General features: G+C 40.3%; 1 protein-coding gene across 1 annotated transcript in view; it reads right to left on the bottom strand.

Moving 5' to 3' along the window:
• The window catches only part of AP2A2 (adaptor-related protein complex 2, alpha 2 subunit), a 43,127-nt gene that overhangs the window by 23,976 nt on the left and 278 nt on the right, over window positions 1-18,873 (bottom strand). Inside the window, exon 2 of the mRNA XM_009870841.1 lies at window positions 5,528-5,596. Coding sequence (XP_009869143.1) covers window positions 5,528-5,596 — 69 coding nt within the window. The remainder of the gene's footprint in view (window positions 1-5,527; window positions 5,597-18,873) is intronic.

Here is an 18,873-nt window from a genome sequence, read left to right as displayed (position 1 = left end):
AAACTGAGGGCAGTCTGCTTTACTAGACATCTGAATTAACATTAGAAGAAGCAGAGAGAAACATCCAGACTAGGGGAGGGAGAATGTTCGTTTGGGTTTTTTTTCCTTCTATGGATGCACTATGGCCAGAAGGAAAAGCAGATATTCAAGCCATACCTGTCTCTATCTGCAGTGGCTTTTAAACCATGGCTTGAGCAGCAAAGGAATAAAAGTTTTCTGTATTTATAGCAGTGGAATAAATACCTCCTGCTATACTATTTTCCCAGTAAAATGGTATTCAAGAACAGAACCTTCCTCCCATCATAGCAGGGAGATGTAGATGAAAAGACACCTTCTTCCTTTCAGAGGGGCAAAGAAAATGAAGATACAGTAAAATGCAGAGTAACAGCTTTAGTTTTAAAAGTATTTCAGCTGCTTAAAGAAAGTTTCTACAAGCTCTTGGGATTTGATTGTGAATTGGTCTTCTGCACGAGATCTGGAAGGAAAAGAAATAATCGGTGAATAAACTAGAGGGACTTTGTGTTACTTACAGCAAGGACACACCAACTCATGATGAGCCGACTGTTTCCAAGTGACTGACAACAGGAACAAGCGAGGCTGGACACTGCTACCAGCTACTACTACGATTCAGTAAAGAGGACAACTAAGTCCATTTTAGTCACTGTTCTTCTAATCTCCGAGGTCTAATTGAGGACTTGCTATGGTATTTAATAGTACTAATGTAATTAGTTGCTCATGCACAGAAAGGCGTCAGAAAGTAGGTGACATGTGAATGCTACCATAAATGAAAAAATCCCAACCAGTCTCCCAGACTGGAGTTCCCAGGAGTCCAAGAGACTGAACTTCAGCTGCCTGTTAGCACACAATCCAGCTGGGACACACAGAAGCTGCAAGCATGAACTCTATTCTCCCAGGTTCTCAAATGACTCTGGTGTTGACTTGGTAAGATCAGAAGGGAAGAGGGAGTATAAAATATTGCACCCCAACTGCCTAAAGAAGAACTTAAGTGGATGAAAGTATGTGCGACTCCAAACCACAGTGATTTTCACAACAAAGTATTTGTCATTGTTTGAGAATTGTTGTTTTTTTTTCCTTCAGGTTTTTGGACCCAGCTATTTAAAGAGTTATATCCAAGATACCAGTATTTTAAGAGCTCAGATGAGCAAGGTCCTTGAGTTTTGGGTTATGTGAAGTATTTTTGATGGAAGCTATGACCTGCAACCAAGGTGAAAACATCACATCTTACTAACAAGGAAAAATCAGCTTTCTTCTCTATCATGTCCTACAAAAGAATATTATTGCAAAATCAGTACCAATAGTCTACTGACTGCTTTCAAAAGAGTCCGTCCCTTGTATGAAGAACTGAGGACAATGTGAAGGTTCTCAACGACAGGCAAGCTGATAAACTATGCCAAGTAATGACCTAGGACTCTTTAAAGTCTTATTTAGTTCCTAGCAACAATAGAACATAATCATCTTTTTTCTTTAAAAAATATTATTTAATTAGTTGAGTAATTTGAAAGAAGAGTATTGCAAAGGTCTTACTGTAGTTGTCTAACCCCAGCCGTCTTTGATTCAGATGCTTACTGAAATTTCCAAGTTTAACTATTCAAGTCTTCTCCCTCCAATGTAGCATTTACAAAATCCCATAAAGTTCTCTTTTAAACATTACTTACAAGTCTCATTGCTTAAGTAAGTGCTAAAATACTACAGCTTCCCTGGCCTCAAACAAACATCTGAACAAGAACAGAAGGAAATTTCACATGTTCTGTTGTTTCTATTGCAATACACAATCATTTCTTTCAACTCAGCTCATTTTTAAATGCTTGCGGGAACATTTGCAAGTACTGCAAATCAAGTCAGCAGAAACAGGAAGGATTCAGAACACACGTCAGCAGGTTTTAAGCACAGTGGGCATTTCAAAGGCTACTTGCTTTCCCTGGAAAGTTTTAGTCATTTTTTTTTTCTAAGAAAAATTATTAGCAGCTGATTAGTAAATTGTACTATTATTAAAAAAGAATTACCACTTTTGCATTCTGTGCATCACCTCTCTACCATTTCAACAGGGAAATTTTGTTTCTTGTTGCTCACAGATGTCCTTCACACAGTCTTCCAAAAGGGGAGAAATAAGGCACAAATAATGCATTAGGAGACCCTTTTAGTTTGCAGGCAGCACCTTCTGTCCCTACATTGGACTACGAATTAAAAAACAGGACAGCACCTGCTTTTGCATCTAATTCAGTATGCTCAAAAACCAGCCTGCCACACAGTGACAGCCTGCTACCAGCCAGAGGGGACAGGAAGGGAGTTTAGTCCTGTGGGATATTCACTGGGGACAGTGGGTAAGGAAGCCTTACCAGTCTGGTCTCCTGAGCATCCAGACAGAGTTGATTTGCTGCAGTTTCATTAGTACACAGTTTCTGCTCCGAGACATCAAACTAGTGCAACAAATTAATAAACCAGTTATCTTTTTTCCACTCATTTACATGTTCCGCTTAAAGTCTGAACATGTAAAACAAAACCCCAGTATTTCTGCACTTCACACAATTCCTACAACTTCTGCTTTATTACACTGGTAGTTTCTCTCTACTACACATATCTTATCTCAGTTAATGCAGACGCATTTAAAGCAACTGTCAAGGACATCCTGACCGCGGCAACAGAGCTTCCTCATGCTGAAACAAGAGACAAAGTCACATTAAGTACAGAGATTCTAGATTCCTTCCGAGCTTGGAAAACACAAGCCAGATGAGAACCCCAAGCCACAGCACACATTCCATCAGTTCACAAAAAGGATAGTTTTTCCAGAGATGCACAGCGTCACCCCAGCCTGTTAAGTACAAGGGTATTTTAAAGAGCAGGTTATCCAAACATAAAGCAGGCTTGCCAGCTACCTGCGAGACAGAACAGGGGCAGAAATACCTTACCCCTGTCTGTAACAGTGTAAGAATACATCATGCAAGTTACACGGAGGACGGAAAGGATACTTGTGGTGTTATCAGTCTCTCATGCCAGTCTCAAACAAGAAGACACCTATGTCAAGAGGCACTACTGCCAGCCTTGCTTCTTAGAGTCAGGTTTTTTCCCAGTTACAGCAATGCAGCCATCCACAGCTCCATCTTCAGTCAGGTCCCAGGGCACCAATATTACTCAATTATTTAGCAAGGGACTCCATCTTAAGTTGATGGGCACGCATTTGTTTCAATCCAAACTATTTAAAAATATTTTTAAAAGCCAAGGCTACATAAAAAGGAATTTGGTTAAACTGAACAATCTCCACTTAAACCAAGAACAAAAGGCATTATGAAGGTCTGTTTACTTTTATATAGTCCTTCTGCAATGCAGGACAACGCAGCACAAAGCCCACGCAGACCTTCTGCAGCAGAAAGATAAATTGCTATCGCCTCCTCACACTTTCAAGGCCCCAAAGCAGTTACACAGCAAGTTATCCAAACTCAACTTCTTCCAAATTGTGACATTTATGTCCAGTTTTTCACTCAGGCTACATCAAGTTATTGTCTTCAGTTAACATTTTTCACCTAAAAATCCACGCAAATTCAGTAACCAAGTAGCCAAAACGAAGATCAGCTTACGGGAAGGTTTAGTCATCTTTGACTAAAGCTAATGAACACACACACACACACACGCTTATATTAATTCAAAACTATTTAAACTATGCTTAAAGGATGCTACACAAGCTAAAGTTAGTGCACTACTTGGCACCTCTATTCTCTGATCATTGCCTGATTCATGGTTCTACACAGCCAAAGGTTCCTATGACCACTTCTCCCCTGCATCACAACTAACCAGAGAAGAATTCACTGTGCACACTTTTATTTTTGTACTTAAGTCTTGCAAAATTGAGGAACAGAACTGGTTTTTTATCAACTTTGCCATCAACAGCTCTAACCCATGACCACTTGGTGATAAAACACAGCTACCAGTGTTAACTGGAGAACGCTATACTGACAGAATTCAGTTCACTTAGAGCTTCATGACTGCCAAGTTTTCTTAAAGTTAGTAGTACCGCAGCTTATATTGCTGCTTTCATAAAGACATTCAGAGAAGAGTGAAGACTAGCTCTATCATGCATTAGGCAACCTTTTATTACAGATATTAGCAACCTTCTGAATATACATTCATAGACTCATTTCTTTCATGCTCACAAGCTTACAGATGTATAGTTAGCAGATGCAGATGGATCCAAAGGGAGTTTAATTGTGTTATTCAAAACATGCAAGCCATCTTTTCCTCCTGAATGGTTAACTTTCAGAGAGAATAGAGGTTTGAGCCTAGCTTCTCCATTTCAGCTTGCAGATTAAAGCTTTTCACATTGGGTGCAAACATGAGGAGTTGGGGGAATAAGCACCAAGTGAGATACTAGTTGCCCATATCTAAGGAGGATTAATTAACAGAACTTGAAGATAGCCAAACAGCAATAACTGGTCTATATCCCTGCTAGTCAGTACTTAAACTGAGATAACCATTATGAAGTTTTCTATAATTCCTTATTGCGTTCCTTTACGTGTTTAACTTTACTGCCCAAGTGAACAGGCCTGCCAGAATCTCCTTCATGCCTCAAGCACACTGGAACACACAGGAGGTAGTGAGGGTATCCAGAAGCTTCAATAACTTTAATTATTTTATACATTTGAAGTTTCTAGGCAGGTCTTCACTGCCAACTGAAGAGTTCAGATAACTAAGGTAACCAGGTTTAATCCAAATACAGCACATTCTGAAGCCACACGCATCACCTCCTCACCTTATCTAGCTACGTATGTAGCCCTGTATCTGTGTACGCAGATTGTTTGCCACAGTCACTACTGGGAGCGCTCTACTCAAAAGCATCTCTAGTACCCCTCACAGAACCTAAAATTTGAAGCCGCGTACACAACTTCAACACAGCTACAGCAGGAGTTTTACCACGTGTTGTTTAAAAGTGAATTGATGCCTCTTGGAAGGCACAAGGACTGAATTAGTCACTGCATAGCCTTTGTTTCGTATAAGTTGTCTTGCTGTTGCTTACGGGAGTGGTCAAGATGTATGGCTTCATCAACTACACATTTTTATCTGAATTCTGCTAGAAGACAGACGAACAAATTACATCATTAAAGGGGCGGTGGAGAAATAAGAGAAGTTTAAACAGATTCTCTTCTGCTGGAAATAATTACGTCTACCTATGCTTCTTCAAACAAATTCATGGACTTCTGGAAAAAAACAGGCTGAGTAGTCACATGGTTAAGAGACAAAGTATTAGGGGGAAAAAAAAAAAAAGTATCTGAACAGAAGCTCAATTCTTTGATATAAGAGGGAGTTTTCTTCTGTTATGGCCAAGAATCAGGACTGGCAGGAAGCCCTGTAGTTAAGAGAATGTTTTTCAATAGATACTCTAATAGCTTACTCTTGCATTTTGCTTGCATCAGCGGTTGACAAAAAAGTCTAAACATGTGAAAAAAAACACCAACCAAACCACAGAAGAACATCCTAGGAGGAAATCAGCATAGTTTAGTACTATCAAATCACTTACCTTTAAATTTGGACCGAATGTTTGCTAGCTCTTTATTTATTCTCTTTATCTCTGCTTCTTTACTTTTACCTGAAATCAAAAGAACACACATGAGGACACAGTGCTTTGGAGAGCCCGCTGCCACCCTAAGCTTCTTCCCACCCAACCACGCTGTGTCAAAGTACAATCAGGAGGAATTACTACTTCCCTTTTCCAGTATTAGGACTAGATGAAGGCAAACATCACAGAGATGACTTAAGCATCACTTTACAGCCAAAAGGACGTCCCTGCTTCAAGAAGCTTTTCAGACTTTGGACAGTGTCAACCACATACAACTAATCTGAGATGCCTCTTTTACTGACTTTCACAAACACTTCCATTTTTCTGTTCCTTCAACCAGTGAGAGAAAATGAAATTTTACTTCCAGTTTGATTACTAGGTTGACAGCGCTCTGAAGAGTCTCTTGAGCATGATCTTATAAACAGTGTGTGCTACTCCTCACATTAAGGGCAAGCCAAGCCAGTGTTTCTCTGTTGAATGGTCATTCAGCCCAACAGCTTTAAAAACATTCTTAACAGACACTGAAGAGGAAAAGCGCTCAACTTTCTAGCAGCTCAAAGAGTCAAACTACCTCAGGCAGAGAGCATACACAGAAGTTCAGACTTTCAACGTGCCCCAAGAAAGTCACTTTAAAATCCCAAAATATTTAAAATTCACATTTTATCAGGTGACTTAACCACCTTAGGCTTCTCTCCACAGTCTATACTTCATACTGACTTTTAGTTCCAAGAATAGGTATTAGGATTTCTAGTGCCAATTCAGGTTAGATATTCAGAGAAAGAAGCTGCAGTCTAAACCCTGATGATGCAAGCTTATTTAGGTAATACTTGCATTGTCCAAACCAAATCATTCCATCGTTCCAAAGGTGATCAGACTCCAGGCCAGATGAAAGGTGATTAAGTAACTCAAGGAAACAAGTGCCTCAGGATAGGTAAATAGCAAAGTATTTAAAGTATAAAGAAATTCCATGTCAAATACAAATTATTCCAGATTTGGTTATTTCTTGATTTAGACTCAAAAAAAGAAACTGAAGTTATACATTTCCAAAACCAACTCTTGCAGAGATGCAGAAAACTGGTTTATATTAACAAGTCCATAATAATGGTCACAAGAATACAGACACGTAGCAAGGCTAGCACACTGTTTAAATGGAAACAAGTTCAGCCCAGAATAGAAGCGACTACTTTCATCTGCCTTGTCATTTTAAGGAAATACTTATGGATTTGTGCAAAATGGAACTTCTCCATCCTACAGCACTCTCAAAACTACAGCACTGCTCAAAATAGTGTTGGGCAGGCTGCCTTGGCAGGCACTCCACATGGAAAAAAAAAACAAACCAAAGAAAAAACCAAAAACACCACAATCAAAATGCACCAAATAACTTGCCCCATACCCAACCCTGAAAAACTACTTATTTGTACCTACTTGTCCACTTACTGCTTTTAGGAAGTTAAGCATGTCTAGAGCTCAAGAATTCACTATACTTGTTCTGAAATATAAATTACAGTTGCTATGCACGCATCTTGGGTTTCAGATAAAGCAAGAGATACATCTCTAGTTTTAATTTGACCTAGAAACTCCAATTAACTTCTGGAATAACAAGGCTAGAGATCACAGTATACTTCCCACAGTTTATAAGACTTATCTGTTGCAATCACCAAGTTTCAGCAGTTTTCACTAATATATCATGCAACACACTTTCAGTTTAACTTGCCAGCCTGAAGTAAACTGTTTTTATAGCAGTAGTACACTTTATTGTTTAAATAAGCAGCAGTTTGCACAATCTAAGACTTGAAGCATTTTAGAGGGGTCTTAATTGGCTTAGATTATTTGTCCTGCGCACATGGCACAGATACTCAAGCATTCACATCCAAGACTCTTGCCGGCATTAGGAATTCACTACTAGACTGAAGCAAGTCTTTTGTTCCTGGGTCCATACTCTACAGAGGGCTGTAGTAACTCACACCAAGAGGGTGCAAATGTTTAAATAATCAACATGCCAATTTTGCAAACTATTATGTTAGCACTCTAGTCAGAGACTTGAAAACACTTCCCTTATCTTCCACAATTCATGCATTCCAGACAAAAATTTTAATTTCTAAAGCTATTGATTTCTTTTCCCTTTTATCAAGTGAAGAGCACATCTCATTAAAACATTATTACCGAGTCTGGAGATTTTGTACTTCGTTTGGATTAAAAGGGCAGAGAACACTGACCTCAGTCTGAGACATTGCTAACGTGAATAGGATATTTAGCCACCCAAGCTAAGTCCTTCCTCTTTATCTTTAGGTTCTCTTAGTAAGGAAAGTGTGTTGCAATATTTACTCTGAATTATTAACAATAGTTTCTCGACCCTCAGCACATGTGGCAATAATCATTGATGTTAAAAATAAGGGTAAGAATAGGGAACAAGAGGAAGCACATGTCAGCCAGCATTTTTTTTATTGCAAGGCTGTAAACATTTTTGAAAATCATGAAAACCTCTCTGCAAACCTTTCAAGCAGCATTATCTACCCATAACCTACCATTGTAGGTTATCAGTTTCTAGCAGAAACTGGGTTCTTTGTGTCCCAAGCAAGCAACAAAGCATTAAGGGAAGCCTGACTAAAACACTTCAGGAATTTGTGAAGTCAGCACCTTTGGTAGAAATGGTTTGCAGCCTCAGCAACACAAAAATCAAGATCCCACCCCCTGCGCACACAGCTTTAGCAGCTAGTTGACAGAAACAACCATATTAAGCAGCAAATTCACATCTGAAGGTTTATTCTCTCCCAGTTAAAAGCTTGCATAGCAACAAAAGCCTGTTTTGAATAATTCCTTCAGGCTGTTCTATTTTGAATGCAATACATACTCTCATCTAGACCTTCACCAAACATAAAACCATAGCAAATAGCCAGTGATAAAAGTTTAACTTCATATATTGGAAATTAAGTTGAATGATTAAAGTCTTAAATAGTCTCCTAACTACTGATTTGCAGTCTATACACACCTGAACTTGCAACTTTAGAGAGCAGCACTAGCAGGCTGGGTGTTAAATGTCCCTGAAAACAGTCCCATAACAATGCTTAGGATAACTCTGGAATTAAAACCAGGCTGAAGTATCTAAAACCAAGCTCCCTGAACTCCAGTAGTTATACTGCACACTAACCTTGTTCAAATTTAATTTGTTTACATCAGAGAATGACGGAACAAAACATCACAGTGGCAGGTCACTTAAGTTTGTTCCATGTACAAGGAAAAAGAACACAGAAATATCAAAAGCGAAGGACCAATTTTTAGCTAGATCTTCTGTCCTACTAAATGGCAGGGAAGGGGCAGAGGCCCATTAAAGGAAACATGTCTGATTAATTGAGAAGTTGTCAGATTACTCAGCCATGGTAACACTCCCTTGAAGAATTTCTACAGGCATACTTAAGTTTTTCTAGTGATGGTAAAAATCAAGTAGCCTTAAGGATGGTTAAAAAGGAAGGTAAGACCACTACTGATGACAGCTGAAGAAGCTCTGTGCTGCAGAACTAGAAGCTTACATTTCAAAACTTGCAAAAGGCAATTGCTGCATCTCACTTCCAGGCTGTTACACGGCTCCCAGTTTCAAGAAATTATCAGAGCTGTATTCCAACAAAATGTGCTGGAGCCACACTATTCTACCTGGAGAGGCTTAATAAAGGTCATGTCTTATAGGTAGGGCAGCATTTAAGCCGGGGCAGAACCAGATCATGTTCTGCATCAGGTCAGGCCACAGTCTTCTCACTTTCACTTATTTAAGGCTTTTTGCAATTTAGCAAGACTGTGATTAAATACCTATAACAAGTTATTAGAAGAAGTGATTGCAAGCCAGTAAGTTTTAGCTAGCTATGTCACAGAAAAACCCCAACATGGGGGTTTACTGCCTTAGAGCCAGCCCTTGTGTGCCTGCTGGTAGTTCTGTCCAAGAAGAGCACTGAGCAGATACCCAGCCAGAACACTGTCCAGGGCACTTAATGAGCCATTACTTCATATTCAGCAGTTTGCCAGGCTTCAGACTCCCCCATGCTGCTTACTGCCTTTGTTAGGCAAGGTAAATTTATTCTGCAGTGTGCCATTATCTTTAATTACCATCTTGTTTAATAAAGATAGACTAGGGAACACCAAAAGTCAGCCAGCTCTTCAGAGAGTCAATTACTATTCTTAAATTTCCCAGTAATCCAGGCTACAACTGGAGCTTCACTACTGCATGAGTAACACCTCCTTACCTCAGTCTGGAGTTTTGAGTTATCATCTACAGAAGAATTCGAAAACAAAAGTTATGGGAAAAGGATTTGTTAAGTCCCTTCATTTAAACAGAACACTGACGTACCTTAATATTGACTTGGCAATAGGGCTGCAAGACCGAGTCCTTCAAGGTTGGAATTAGCGGGCTGTTTGTGGTTCCCTTACTGACCTGCTCCATCAGGATTAACTCATTGCTATCCTAACTGTAGGCTGCCTAAGCCAAGTTCAAGGCACAAAGCACATCGCTGTCAATTAACTAGAATTGCTACAGGTTCCTAACTTGCACACAAATCATTGAGAGTTCAGTATGTTTCTGACCAACTGTATGCATTTACATCCCAAAGGAAGAGAGAAGCACTTTTCTAGACAAGTGTCTACACAAAAAGAATTCTGCAGGCAAGTTCTTGAGAGACAGGTGTGTTTACAACATTTAAAGCAAGGGGGTGGGGGGGAAAGACTTCACAAAAGTTTAGATGTTCCCAGTACTCATGTGGCTCCAATCTGCTCATGGCCAGAAGCTAGCTTAATTGAGCCCACCCAATATTAATTTATTTCGAATTTCTGAGCTGTTACATTGTGCTAACCTTAGCCTTACTAGCCCCGTGGCCATCTGACAATCCTATGATTATAGATGTGCCATTATCAGCGTGAAGAACTATAAAGCATGTAGTGTAGAAGGGTCTATTAGCATAAGAAAAAGCTTACCAGCATTCTGTCAGTGCCTTGTGAAGGCAAGCAGTAGTGTCAGTTACTATTTGTGGCACTACCATTTGTCTAACAGAACATGCCTCTGTTCACATTCAATTATCAAACATGCCTCGAAGACAGGACAGCTCTAGTTTTCTGTTCAGGAGAGCAGTAACACAAATACTGTCAAGGCTAAGAGCAGCAGCTTCTCCTTCATAGCAGCTAGGAACATTTACGTGGGAAGAATGCAGTCCTTACATAAAAGATGACTTCTCAATTTTTAAGACAAATGTTAGATGTAGATAAGAACTTTCCCATTTCGTTAGGTTTTCATTAGCCTCTGCATTAGGAGTGTCTAAGCTGACTGGAAGTTAGGTGGGAGAGACAACTGCAGTCAAAATTGCTAATTGTTTCCCTTCAGCAAAGTATGTTGATATACTTTCATACTCAGGTTAATTAAAGGCTATACTTCATAAAAGACAACAACTCTTAGCCCCACTCCCTTCCTGGCATAGACAGCGTCCCTTTAAAGAACTTTCCCATTTCGTTAGGTTTTCATTAGCCTCTGCATTAGGAGTGTCTAAGCTGACTGGAAGTTAGGTGGGAGAGACAACTGCAGTCAAAATTGCTAATTGTTTCCCTTCAGCAAAGTATGTTGATATACTTTCATACTCAGGTTAATTGAAGGCTATACTTTGTAAAAGACAACTCCACACTGTTCCTTAGCCCCACTCCCTTCCTGGCATACACAGTGTCCCTTTATTTTGTGCTGTTGCAGGTCAGTTCAGGAGCCAAACAGTCAAAAGCAGGATTGGTTTATTTAACATCTGAAGAGTAAGTTACATCAGCTTTACTACAAGTGGTAAGGCCAGCAGAAAACAACAGAATACATAACCAGATAGAGTGCAAGTTCACCACATTCACCAGCCAAAACACACTTTAGTTGGCATAGAGCAATGAAATTACTCACTTGCCTTTCCTATTCCTAAAACAGCCCCCAAGCACGATGCTGTCAGAGGACAGAGAAAGAGACTGAAAGAGAGGGGGCCATAACAAAAACACTAGCATCTCTACAGTAAAAATGGTGCAAATACTTCGAGGAAAATGCTCATATAAAAGTAATCAGTGCATCCAGTCTTGCTTTGCGTGGAAGAGCTTTTATAGTACTTACATATAGGAAAATTAAACCACTACTGTCACCTGCCAGCAGGACTGATACTGATGTTACAGCTCCAGAGTACAGATCAGTCATTTGCTATGCAGATCATGAGCTTCACAAAGCAAAACACCAAATTTGTCCTGCGCCTCTCCCTCATCTCTCAGCTGGGTATTCAGCACAGCAGGGAAGAGGGCCAAAAAGGAGGCAGGTTACAGAGCAATACATTAGTGGTCCTCTTGCTGGATGCTGGCCCTCACACGATGAGAGTTTGCATAAATTCCTTGATTTAACTAAACTAGCTAGAGTATCACAACAGAGATGGAAGTCCCAGGTCCACCTGAATACATCTGAATGAGGATGCTGGTGCTATTGTTCAAAACCTCACTGTGCAGCTAATCCAAACACAATATTATAAAATATGGTCCTTTCACAAAAAGGTTATTTTGGCTTCAGTTTTGTTCAGAAATTCAGTCTAAGGCTGCAGAACAAGAAGCTTTTTGCTTAATACCATACTAACATCCTGTTATGAACAAAATCCTGAGTGCATGCTGTCCTTTCACAAGGTAGGATTGATCAGAAGAAAGAAGTGCCTGTCTGTCATGTTGCAGATCATAAATGGCACACAGGAAGTTGAAGACTGTTGTGCCTTGGGACATCCTGCTGCGACAGATATCTGTTACTACAGACAAAGAGATCAGTGACCTAGTAGTCACATTTAAGAACTCTGTGGAGCACGTCTTCAAATATTCTGCACAGCAAGTGAACTACTCTCCACTTCTCCCTCCAGTTTGCTGCTAGAGACTTGCCCTGTAACACTTCTCATGAAACAGCAGGGAGTCACAGGCTTTACCATAATCCAGTAATCCATTAACCCCTTGTCCTCATAAGGGAAAGAAAATAAATGCAAGAGAGCACACAGTGGCTTCCAAATCCTATCACAATTTAGATATTCTAATTGCAGCAATTTAATACAAGTTGAATAATTTTAGGTGTCCACCAGGGATATTTTTTTCTAACTAGGCACCACAGGTTAAGACAAACACTACAGCTCAAACCATGGGTTTGAGAAGTAAAATGGTACTAGGGTGTAGTCTTACGAGCAGATCTTTCCGAAAACAAACTGAAAGCTTACCGGAAGCTCATATTCAGGCAACTTAATGACATACTGACCATCTATTTGACAGTTTAGTTGACAAAGTGACATTGACTCCTATCAAAAGAGAAGCTTTAAGCTAAGAAGGTATGCAAACCTAGAAGGGCAAGGTCAGGCTACTACATAAAGCAGCTCTTCCTCCTTCCTTGACTCAGCAGCATTTAAGGAGTTATTTCCTTGAACAGTATTTTCACACTGTACAGTTACACCCTCTTCAACAGGTAAGGCAATGTTTGATCCATTTAGTACAAGTCACCACAGACTCTTCTACCTTAGCTCACATTCAAATAATAGAAGAATGGTTTGAGGCTTATTCAAAATCTCCCAGTTTAACTATAACTACTAAGCTACTATTTCATGGGCATTAAAAAAAAAAATCCTATGTGAGCTCATTGATGTAGATATAATTGTCTCTTCAATAGTCCTTCATTTCCTCTTACCAGTTCTAACGGGCTGCTTTTATCCAAAGGATTTCAAATTCAGCAGATATTTTATTTTCCAATGGCTTTAATAGCGAGGTTGCGCATCATATGAAAGATTCTAGTTCTCTACTACCTATCTTCTGTTACCATTTTCACCTACTCTCCTCTTTTCTCAGCCAAACACGCACAAATTCAACAAGCGTAAAAGAAAAAAAAACCAAACAACCAGCCAACCAAACAACATTACGAGTTCCATAAAATGACTAGGAGAAAGCTAAGACAGAGAAACCATGGGCAGACACTAGTTTCTTTTCACATATCCTCCTCAGATTAATCTCATGCTAATTGTGTTTTCCTTAAATCACTCTCCTGCAAATAGTAGGAAGCGATGCGTGACTTAGTGCTTATTATAGCTCTAAGCAGCATGCTCTTAGGGTATTTTCAGGCCAGAAACTGTCCATTAATAGATGAGCGGCAATAGCCTTGCAAGAGAAACAGGAGAGCAAATCAAGATGCTTTGCCTTCAGATTTCTTCAAAGAGATAAATAATCCAAGAATGCAAATAAAGAGAAGTCATTGACCATCTACAGAATTAAGTCCAACCTCAAAACAATATCCAATGCAAATAAAAACCTACATCTTAAGAGAGCAATGCAGCAGCTTTAGCCTACACACCGAAAGCCACAGCAGTGACACAGAGCATTAAACCAAGCTGCATGTGCCCAACTCGCCCTCTGTGAAATTTGCTTCACCGTGTGGCTGTTCTCACAGAGAACAAAGAACTCTATACACACCCCTGTGGTCACTTCATTCATGTGCATGACCCTCCCACACACACAGGTAAGACACTCCATTATGTACCATCCAGTCAAAAGGGGCATCATTATATGATGACTTCCTGATTTTACAGTAGAGGAGGAGGAGGTTACCAGTAGCACACTTAATATGGTAATAGAAGCTATTTCTACACTATCACCTCAAACAAAGGAGAAAAGCAAACTTTCCTAGTTTTCAGGGTAAATAGCAGATTGAAAAAAAAAAAATCAAGTAGAGGAGGCAGGAGACCTGCATGGATAAGCAAGGAGCTCCTGGAAAAACTCAAATGGAAGAGGGAAATTTATACTATGTGAATAAAGGGTGTGGTTAAGTGGGAGGACTATAGAAACACTGCCAGGGTGTGTAGAGACTCAACAAGAAAGGCCAAGGCTCTCTTGGAACTTAGTCTGTCTAGGGAGGTGAAAGCTAGTAAGAAATTTTTCGAATGCATCAGTGAGAAAAGGAAGAGAGAGGAAAGACCGAGTCCACTGCTAAACGAGGTGGGAGACATAACAGAGGATGCAGAGATGGCAGAATTGCTGAATGCCTTCTTTGCCTCAGTCTTTACTCCTAAGACCAGCCCTCAGGAACCTCAGTCACTAGAAGTAAGGGACTCATCCTTGCTCATGACAGGGAGGTTGGACTAAATGATCTCTAAGGTCCCTTCCAGCCTAGGCCATTCTATGATTCTATGAATCTATGAAAACTGGAGTGAGGAAGACTCTCCACCAGTCAGTGAGGATTGGGTCAGAGACCTCTTGGAGCAACTGAAAATGCACAAATCCAGAGGCTCTGATGGGGTGCATCCACGTGTGCTGAGAGAGCTGGTTGACATCGTTGCTGAGCCTCGCTCCGTTTCTGAAAAATCATGGAGAACAGGACAGGTACCCGAGGACTGGCAGAAAGCCAATGTCACTTCAGTCTTCAAAAAGGTCAAGAAGGAGGACCCAGGCAACTACAGACCAGTCAGCCTCACCTCCATCCTTGGAAAAATGATGGAGCAGCTCATACTGCAGGCCATCTCTAACCAAAATTCAGAAAAGAAGGTTATCAAGAGTAGCCAGCATGGATTTGCTTCTATGATAGTGTGAGCAAGTGGGTAGATGAAGGGAGAGCAGTAGATGTCACATACTTTGACTTCAGTAAGGCTTTTGATACTGTCTTCTGTAACATTCCTTGCAGAAAAACTCAAGAAATGTGGGACAGATGATTAGACTGAGAGGTGGATTGTGAACTAGCTCAGCAATAGAGTTCAGAGGGTTGTGATCAGCGGCAGAGTCAGGCTGGAGGCCTGTGGCCAGTGGTGTTCCCCAGGGATCAGTGCTGGGTCCACTAATAGGACAAGGAATAATGTGTATAAACTAGAACATGGGAAGTTCCACCTCAACATGAGGAGAACCTTCTTCACTGTGCGGGTGCCGGAGCCCTGGCCCAGGCTGCCCAGAGAGGGTGTGGAGTCTCCTGCTCTGGAGACTTTCCAACCGGCCTGGACGCGTTCCTGTGGGGCTGCCCTGGGTGACCCTGCTCTGGCAGGGGGTTGGACTAGATACCCCTGAGGTACCTCCAACTCCAAACATTCTGCAATTCTATGATACTGATGTTTCATTAGAATAGGTTGAGTGACAACTGATTTCACTGACAGATAAGCATAAAGCTATTCTCAAATAAAAAATTAAAAAATGAAAACAGACTCCTGGTGATGTATCTGTCAGCCAAGACAGCTGGAGAGTTTATAAAGCACCATCTTGCATAAGCCAAATCACTTCAGCAACTCTGCAGTACACGCACACCAAAAAAACCCCAAAGCATGCCATCTAAGAATAAGTATTTATTGCAGGAGCCCATATGCTTATAACATATGCGGATTTTGTTGGGTTCCCGATGCACTTCATCCAAGCAAATCTCTGACCTGGACTCCTAAGTCAGGATGGCACTTCACCAAACGACGGGATTCAGAGCTTTCCAGCTCCACTACCACCACGGAAACTCTACAGCACATCCGCATCTTCCTACTTTCTCAGTGGGCCACATTAACTAAGTGCTAAGTGACTGGGTTATCTTAACCACGTACTTCAGCTTTCAAACTGTAGTTTTCTCTGGTGTCTGCAAAAAATATACTGAAAAGCTACATTTCATATAGGCCATAAACCAATCCAACTAAGAAAGCTTCTAGAAAAGCCCACACATCTACTGGCAAGTTGCCATGCATCTAAAAGGGTTATTGTCCTAAAAACCCTTTTTTTGCCATCTGCTTTAGGACCTCTATGTGCAAAATACAGAACTTACAACAAGAAACCAAATTCTAGAGAGCTATCAGGGACTGCAGGCTAGTTCATCTTCTTAATACTATCAGATGCTGAAAACGCACTTGATATTTGTATGAATAAAAAACATTTTGCTTTGAAAAAGTCAGTCAATACTACCATTTCAGAGACTGAAGTCAAAGCATGAAGAAGCACTTTTGCCCCTTAAAATATTTTATAATTGCTGCTACAATTGTTGACTTTATGAAAAGATGTTTGAGAAATCAGTCTATTCCATGCAGAATTTAAGTCACGCAGAAAGTAACTCTCACATTCAAAATCATACATGGCATAGAAGCATTTAACAAACAGCTTAGCAGATAATCATAAGTGCCAAAAATATGCCCAACATATAAATGACAACCAATCTTTTAACTATTAAAGACAGGCTGGCAGCGTGAGCTGCTTGTTCACTCCCAATCACCCAGATCTGTAAGTGCTGAAAATTGCTGTCAAGTAAGACTGTATTTTGAAGCCTGTAACAGACTGGTAAAAACAGATAGACAAGAGAAGCATCACCTCCAAATCAGTAATATAATAAATTTGTAAGAGAATGACACATCATTTAGTGCTGCAGACATTCTAGATACAAATGTCCAAGCAAGATGACTTGATGTAAGAGGATTAAGCATTTCTAAAGGTAGGCAGTCTATATTTATTTAAGTACCCCCCCTAAAGTTTAAGTTATTTTACTACCTTGAAATCAAGTTGTGTATCCACGTGGGCACAGTTAGCACATAACTGCATTTTCACTTTTGAGCAACATCTATAATGCAGATGCCTCATCTGTGCAAATTCTTTCAGAAAAACACACCAAAAAACGATACGCCATGTTTGGACATTACTCATAGTCTGGAAAGGCTGCAGGCATACTAAAAACATCAGGCCCTTAGGGTAGCATTACAAAGAGATAAATGAGTCCAACAAAGCCAAAATACAGACTGAAATTCAGAATGCCAGCAGGCATTTTGCACGTCAGTGCAACTCTCAGATATTTAGTCCCACTTTAAGGCTAGAAGTAGAGGTTAAGGGCTGCACTTGGAATCTAGGAACTTGGTGTTCCTCAGAACAGGAACATTTTCTTAGATCTATAACTCAGAAGACTCTGTCCACCTAAACAGCTGTTACTTTTTGTTTTTAAATATCTAGCCTTCCACTCTGAAAGATGGAACTTAAGTCATCACCAGTGGCTGCAAAGCACAGAGTCTCTAGAGAGTGCTCTCAAGTATTTTGGGGAATCTTAGTCAGCATGCACCAGCCCATGGTTAGCTGGCAACACTCAGAGCTCCCTTAAAGGAAAAAGATTCAAATGTCATTAAACAGCTATTTGGAAGCTGCATAGTTCACTTACTAGTGGGAGCTATCAGCTCTTTCAGGGCTATTTGGAAAACTTGCTTTCTCCATTACAAAGATGAGAAAGATACCAAAGCTGTCTGGACAGAGACAAACTATTTGAGGAATACCGGTATTAATTTAAACAGTGGAAGTGTTAACTGTGGTAGTTATATCACAAGCAAGTTACATCTTTGTTACTCTTGCAGATACAGAGGGCATGAGAGATTTGTTGTCCAATCCAGAGAGGTGGTTGTTTCATCAGAGTTCCCACACTGCCCACAGCTCAGGGGGAAGTCAGTAGTTAATTTGTTCTATCCTGCTACATTAAATCTTGTTATTCCACATCTCTAAACATTGCTTAGGAACCTAAGACCTTGAATGTTTCTCTTGTATTCCTTTCGACTGAATTCCCCTGAAAGCAAGAGTGGACAAATATGTTAACCAACTGCAACAGTAAAGAACAGAATCATATTACCAGCTGAAGGAATGAAAACAATCATTTAAAAAAATTGCAGGTAGATACCCCAGCAAGTTTTAAATGCTATGACACCAGGTGAAACTGTTACACACAGAGCTTGTACAGAATACCAAGGCACTAGAAAATTTTCAGTAAACAGCTGGGCCAGTCAGCCAAAGCACAAGAGCGTTCACATAACCTTGAACTGATACACAACATATTTTATAAGCCTTCTTCTATAGACACACATACACACGAGAGGTCTGAAGAAACCTAAGGTCCTGCAAGTCTGTTCTGAAAAAAACATTGATACAGCTTCTGCTATAAGGAAGATTAATAACCTTGAATTTAAAATGCTAACTCCCTGTTCACATGGCCAGAAGTCTGAAACACCTGAATTTAATTTAAGGAAACTCTGCATTTCATTTTATTGGTATCATTTTTGCCCCATCCCTTTGTATTACAAATCATCAATGTGAAGAGTTCTCCAAGCTGGTGTGGTTATTCCAATGCAGGCCGCGTTAGATCACTGTAATTTACATTAAGAAATTCTCCACATCCACTTTCAGCTGTTTCTCTGGAGAGGAAATCTTGGTGCCATCGCTTTTAAAGCAGCCTCAAGTAACCTACAGGCACACTCACAGGTGGACAAAATAGAGCTGTTTCATCACGCCAACCACAGCGACCTTAGCCCTTCCCCAGGCAATTCCTGCCACATCATACG

This window comes from Apaloderma vittatum, unplaced genomic scaffold (assembly GCF_000703405.1).
Source record: "Apaloderma vittatum isolate BGI_N311 unplaced genomic scaffold, ASM70340v1 scaffold6936, whole genome shotgun sequence".
Lineage (NCBI taxonomy): Eukaryota > Metazoa > Chordata > Aves > Trogoniformes > Trogonidae > Apaloderma > Apaloderma vittatum.
This window is presented reverse-complemented; position numbering and strand designations above follow the sequence as displayed.